The sequence below is a fragment of the Colobus angolensis genome, unplaced genomic scaffold (assembly GCF_000951035.1).
Source record: "Colobus angolensis palliatus isolate OR3802 unplaced genomic scaffold, Cang.pa_1.0 Scaffold124, whole genome shotgun sequence".
NCBI classification, from domain to species: domain Eukaryota; kingdom Metazoa; phylum Chordata; class Mammalia; order Primates; family Cercopithecidae; genus Colobus; species Colobus angolensis.
This window is the reverse complement of record NW_012113586.1, coordinates 5,923,232-5,929,485: the sequence shown is the minus strand read 5'-3', so window position 1 is coordinate 5,929,485 and position 6,254 is coordinate 5,923,232. Positions and strand designations below refer to the sequence as shown.

General features: G+C 39.8%; 1 protein-coding gene across 1 annotated transcript in view; it reads right to left on the bottom strand.

Moving 5' to 3' along the window:
* Nucleotides 1–6,254, bottom strand: part of DENND2C (DENN/MADD domain containing 2C) — a 91,562-nt gene that overhangs the window by 4,029 nt on the left and 81,279 nt on the right. The window contains exons 14-16 of the mRNA XM_011933204.1: nt 5,656–5,914; nt 5,213–5,452; nt 4,883–4,969 (exon numbers count right to left, since the gene is read on the bottom strand). Of these exons, the coding sequence (XP_011788594.1) occupies nt 4,883–4,969; nt 5,213–5,452; nt 5,656–5,914 (586 nt within the window). The remainder of the gene's footprint in view (nt 1–4,882; nt 4,970–5,212; nt 5,453–5,655; nt 5,915–6,254) is intronic.

Genomic DNA, 6,254 nt, shown 5'->3' with positions numbered 1-6,254 from the left:
ACCACACCTGGCTAATTTTTGTATTTTTAGTAGAGACGGGGTTTCACCATGTTGGCCAGGCTGGTCTCAAACTGCTGACCTCAAGTGATCTGCCCACCTCCGCCTCCCAAAGTGCTGGGATTACAGGTGCGAGCCACCACGCCCAGCCCAAGGATCATTAAATGATCCATCCTTTTTCCACTGATACACAATGCTGGCACTGACACAAATTAAGTTCCCTTATGCATACGCACTCTGTATTCTTTCTGTTGCTCTATTTCTGCACCAAAACCAAACTATCTTAATTACTATCTTTATAATAAATTTTGATGTCTAGTAGTGCAAGCCTTCCAATCTTGTTCTTTTTTGAGTGCCTTGGCTATTCCTGGCCCTTTGTACATCCAATTAAATTTTATGGTTGGGCGCAATGGCTCACCCATGTAATCCCACAGCTTTGGGAAGCCGAGGTGGGTGAATTGCTTGAGCTCAGGAGTTCAAGATCAGCCTGGGCAACATCGTGAAACCCTGTCTCTACAAAAAATACAAAAAACTAGCCAGGTGTGATGGTGCACACCTGTTGGCCCAGCTACATGGTGGGCTGAGGTGGGAGGATTGCTTGTGCTCAGGAGGTCAAAGCTGCAGTGAACCAAGATTGCACCACTGCACTCCAACCTAGGTGACAAAGCGAGACCCTGTCTCAAAAATAAAAATAAAAATAATAAATAATAAATTTTACAATCAATCGGCTGAATGGAATTCTAATTCTCTCTTGAACCCTCTCCCATCTCACTTTCTTCCCCTCATTCCACTGAATCTGCTGTTATCAAGGTCTTCATATTGTCAAATCCACTGGTCAAATCTTAGTCCTTGCCATATTTGGTCTCTTTGTAGCTGTAGGCATAACTGATTACTCTTCTTTTCATGAAGTATTCTATTTGCTCAACTTCTGCAATGTCACACTTCTGTTTGTTTTTTATTATTCTTTTCACTTTTTGTAGAGATGAGGTCTCATTATGTTGCCTAGGCTAGTTTGGAATTCCTAGGTTGAAGCAATCCTCCTGCCTTGGCCTCCCAAAGTGCTGGGATTACAGGTGTGAGCCACTGTACCTGCCCACACTCCTGGCAGTTTACACACATACTTTCCTGGTTTTTCTCCTTTACTGGCTGCTCCTCTTAGCCTCCCTTGCTGGACAGTTCTTCTTCCAACCTCCAAGTGTTGGAAATCTAACGACACCATTTACAACCAACAGAGGGCTCAATCCTTAAACCTTTGTTATTTTCTAACAATACTCACTCTATAGGATCATCTCATCTGTTCCCACAGCTTTAAAACAGCAATTTCTAAATGTTTGCTTTTAGCCCAAATCTTTCTTCTAAAACATTTCCAGTTGGATGTCTGCTTAAGTATTAAACTTCTAATAGGTATCTCAAACTGTAACATCCAAAACTAAACTTTTTATCACTCCTCTAAATCTGCTCCTTCTAGGCCAGGTGTGGTGGCTCACAACTGTAATCCCAGTGCTTTGTGAGGCTAAGACGGGAGGATTGCTTGAGACCAGGAGTTTAAAATCAACCTAGGCAACATAGTGAGACCCTGTCTCTACAAAAAATAAAAAGATTAGCTAGGTGTGGTGGTGCATGCCTGTAGTCCCAGTTGAGGCAGGAGAATTGCTTGAGCCCAGGAGGTTGAGGCTGCGGTGAACTATAATTGCATCACTGCACTCCAGCCTGGGTGACACAGCAAGAAACAAAAAACAAAAAAAGAAAAAACCCAAAACAAACAAAAAAACCCTGCTCCTTCCCTAATATTCCCTGTCAGTACATAGCCTTAGTTTTCTCATCTGTAAAATGAGGATTAAATAATGATACCTGCTTCATAAAGGTAAAACAAAATGTGTATTAAGTGCTTAGCATAATGCCTGATACAGTGTTAGCACCCAATAAATATTATTTGCCTATTTATTCAACAAGTATTTATTGAGTACCTACTTACTGAATACTGTTTAAAGTACTGGAGATAGAGAACAAAATAAAGCCACTGTTCTCACAGAACTTATGCTGTAGCATATGAAATAGTGCTAAGAGCCTTGAAGAAAATTAAAGCAAGGGGAAGAGGATAAGGAGCACTAGGGGAATGGGTACAATTTAAAATAGGACAGTCAGGAAAGGCCTCAGGGAGAAGGTGATGTGAGCATGGACCTACAGGAAGAAAGGGCAGGAGTCATGTGGATATCTGCGGGAATAGCATTCTATAAATGTAACCGAGCAAGTGCAAAGGTCCTGAAATAGAAGAGGACTTGGCATATTGAGGATAAGCAAGGAAGCTGATTATAAGATTTTCAAGGCGCAGGCAATCTAATGCTACTTTGATATATCCTTTAACATAGTGCTGGGCATTCGGTAAATATTTACTACCTTAACCCTTAAGTCCTTGGCTCACTTGATACCTTGTGAAAAATTCCGCTCCTGAGTCAAGATTTCATTTCGTTCTTCCAAAATCTGCATCAGGGCAGCTTGAAGTTTTGGTGGTAGAATTTCATCCTCATCAGATACCTTAAGAAAAAAAAATGGAGATTTTTCTTTGTATGAGATTTGAGGGATTAAGTCTCAAATATGCCCTAGTTATTTCTCCAAAATTCCACAAATGACTTTATATATCTTGGCTAAAGAGTCAGTCTGAAGTCTCCTTCCCTACATGAAGAATCTTTCATGTTTATGGTGTATATATTTTAACTATATTAAAAAAATAAATAACATACTTTATAAAATTTCCTGGCACTTTTCCACCAGATCTCTCTCATCTACAAGTCTTCTATTATATTATGAAGATCATCCACAAATAAATTGTATTTCAAACGTGATGAGCTAATCGATTCTGAAAATGTCCTGGGAAACACTCTTCTTTTCACCCTGTGTTTCAGAGCTCACACTCCGACTACAGGTTATATCCGGAGGGCTGATCTAAGAAGGGTTTATGAACTCTTCCTTTCTACTTCAATATTAAGAATAAATGGTCACTTCATTTTTGCTCCTACTGTACCTTGTACAAATTTCTATTATACAATTTCTAAAACTTTATGTATGTCTGTTTCTCCACATTAAACTGTGTCTTACTCATTTTTACATTCTAACAGAATATCTAGAAATAATCAGTGCTTAATAAATGCTTTTAAAATGTAATTAAATTAGAGGCTTATGTGTCGACCCACCTGGAGTTGAAGGGTGGTTTTACCTCTTTTGAGAATGACACATTTATGTTTCCTCCTTCCTTTGGGATAGGCAGTTATAAACTGAGGCCAAATTTTTCCGGTCGATCTTGCTTGATTGGCCATGGTGTCAACTCAAGTATGTATAGGAACTAAAAGTTTTGCCTGAGTCATATTCTCTAAGTACTTTCACATATTGTCTGTCCAGTTATCTACAGTAGACATTTATCCTAAAACATTAGTAATTACCTCCTTTGGCACTCACCTCCTGTAAGAACTTGTCTGCACAGAGATCAACTATCAGCACCTATGAAATAAAGGAGCCAGGCAAGTTCAACCAGAGACATTCACAGACAAATATAGGCAATGAGAATAGTTTTAAACAAAATTTACTCAAAGTTTTAGCCCATTTAAAAGTTAGCCAATCGACACAACAAAAAATAAATTGCAAATGAAAGAATGATGACGTGCATACCTGTAGGTTAAAAGAGACTAAAAACATATCAACTAAATACGATGTGTGGGGCCAGGCACGATGGCTCACACCTGTAATCCCAGAACTTTGGAAAGTCGAGGCAGGAGGATCTCTTCAGCCCAGGAGTTGGAGGCCAGCCCTGGCAACACAGTGAGACCCTGTCTATACAAAAAATTTAAAAATTAGCTGGGCGTGTGGTACACACCTGTAGTCCCAGCTACTCGGGAGGCTGATCTGAGAGGATCACTTGAGTCTGGGAGGTCAAGGCTGCATTGATTGTGATTGCGCCAATGCATTCCAGCCTGGGTGACAGAGTGAGACCCTGTCTCTAAATAAATAAATAAATGAATAAATAAGTACAATGTGTGGACTTCGTTTTGAACCTGATTTAAACAAATTATTAAAAGTTTATGAGACAACTGGAGATTTAAACACTGGATTTTGCTGATATCAAGGAATTGTTGGATATTTTAGGTGTGATAATGGTATTGAGGTTATGTTTAAATATGCCCTTATGTTATAGAGATTCACACTGTAATATTCAGAGATGAAATTGTGTCAGGATATCCTTCAAAATATTATGGGAAAGAGGAATGGGTAAGGGTAAAGACTGGCCATTACTTGATAAGTACTGAAGTGGCGTGACTGGTACACAAGGATTCATTTCACTCTTCTGTTTACTTTTACATATGTTTAAAGTTTCCAAAATAAAAAGTTTTTTTTTTTTTTTTTTTTTTTTTTTTTTTTTTTGAGAGAGAGTTTTGCTCTTGTCGCCCAGGCTGGAGTGCAATGGTGTGATCTCTGCTCACTATAACCTCTGTCTCCTGGGTTCAAGCAATTCTCCTGCCTCAGCCTCCCAAGTAGCTGGCATTACAGGTGCCTGCCACTAAGCCGGGCTAATTTTTGTATTTTTAGTAGAGACAGGGTTTCACCATGTTGGACAGGCTAGCTAGTCTCAAACTCCTAACCTCAGGTGATCAACCTGCCTCAGCCTCCCAAAGTGCTGGGATTATAGGCATGAGCCACCATGCCAAGCCATGTCCAGCTAATTTTAAAATTTTGTGTAGAGATGGGGTCTCACTATGTTGCCCATGCTGGTCTCAAACTCCTGGCCTCAAGCAAACCTCCTTACTTGACCTCGCAAAGTGCTGGAATTACAGGCATGAGCCACTGCGCCTGGTCTTCAGCAACATTTATCTAACAAGAAAACACAGCAACTTACCAAGACTCCGCAAAATTCTATTCATCCCACTGGGCTCTGACTCAGGAATTGTTTCCAAATACTGGATGGCCCGGACCTCAAACAAACCTACAAGGAAAAACTCATGTTGGTGAAACTGTCTAACACTCCAGACTGGGAATTACATAAAACTCTGTGCTCATTACCAGTGTATTATTCCCAGGGCTATAACAATATTACAAAATAAACAATTCTCATAATAAACAACTCGGATTTTGAGTCCTTGTTGCTTTACAATACTTTTTATTCATAATATAGTAAAATCTTTCAAGGTATTCACTAAATAGAGAGGGAGAACTTAATGAAACCGACCTTTAACTCCACTTTTCCGGAGCTCTCGGTCCTGGATGAATCCTGCAAACATCTGAGTCTCCATGAAGAGATCCAGGAAGTGGCGTACACTTCGGGAGGTGTGGGACTTACGGAATGGTTCCCTTTGGAAAACACGCTGCCCACGCTCCGTGACAGTCATGTTCAAAGAATAATGTCCTACCAACTCCACAAAAAACCTGACAAATGCTTCGGACACCAGAGAGTTGAGTGTCACATCTGCTGCAACATGAAAAAAAAAAAAGAAAAAAAATCCTCAGTTATCTGTATCTGTAAACACTGGTTCTGGTTATGGAAGTCATGCCTAAGAAGTTATAGATCAAAGGACTGAGAATAAATCTAGAAGTGTTCATTCTTCACTTTCTTTCTCCATGACCTAGAAAAGGCTAATTGATTCTACCCTTACCTTCATTTTCTTTCCATACATACTCCTTCTACATCTTGCAAACTGGCTTGCACATCTGTTGATTTCACTGTAACTGCTCTTTCAAAGGCCACTGGTGAGAGCCAGCCAAATTTAATCTGCTCTTCTATTTTTATCTCCTTTAAGCTCCATGTTGCATTTGTGCTGACTACCTCCTCATTTCTTTTGTCCCCCACAACTCTATGCTCTTCTGATTTCCTAGTTCCCTTCCTGACTTGATGACAAAGCAGTTCTTTTTCTCTTGTCCTTTCTTTTTCTTCCTGAGCATGGTGCTCAGACACTCTTCTTCAACAATCCCTTCCTTAAAGGGCTAATTGGCACAGAGATAGAGCTGGCTATGATAATACTGTAATTCCAAACCTTAGTTTTCCAGCCCTGTTATCTCACCTTCTACATTTTCAGGCTACCTATGGGTGGTTATCATTTGGCTGTCCCATTAGCACATAAGTTCCATCTGTCTAAAGGTCACTATGTCAGGTTCTTTTTGGAACTTGGACTATGAATCAATTAAACAAACAATACATATCTAAAGCCAAATCCATTACATTTCCCCACCAAATCAGTTTCCCTCTCAATAGTCCCTTTTTTTTTTTTTTTTTT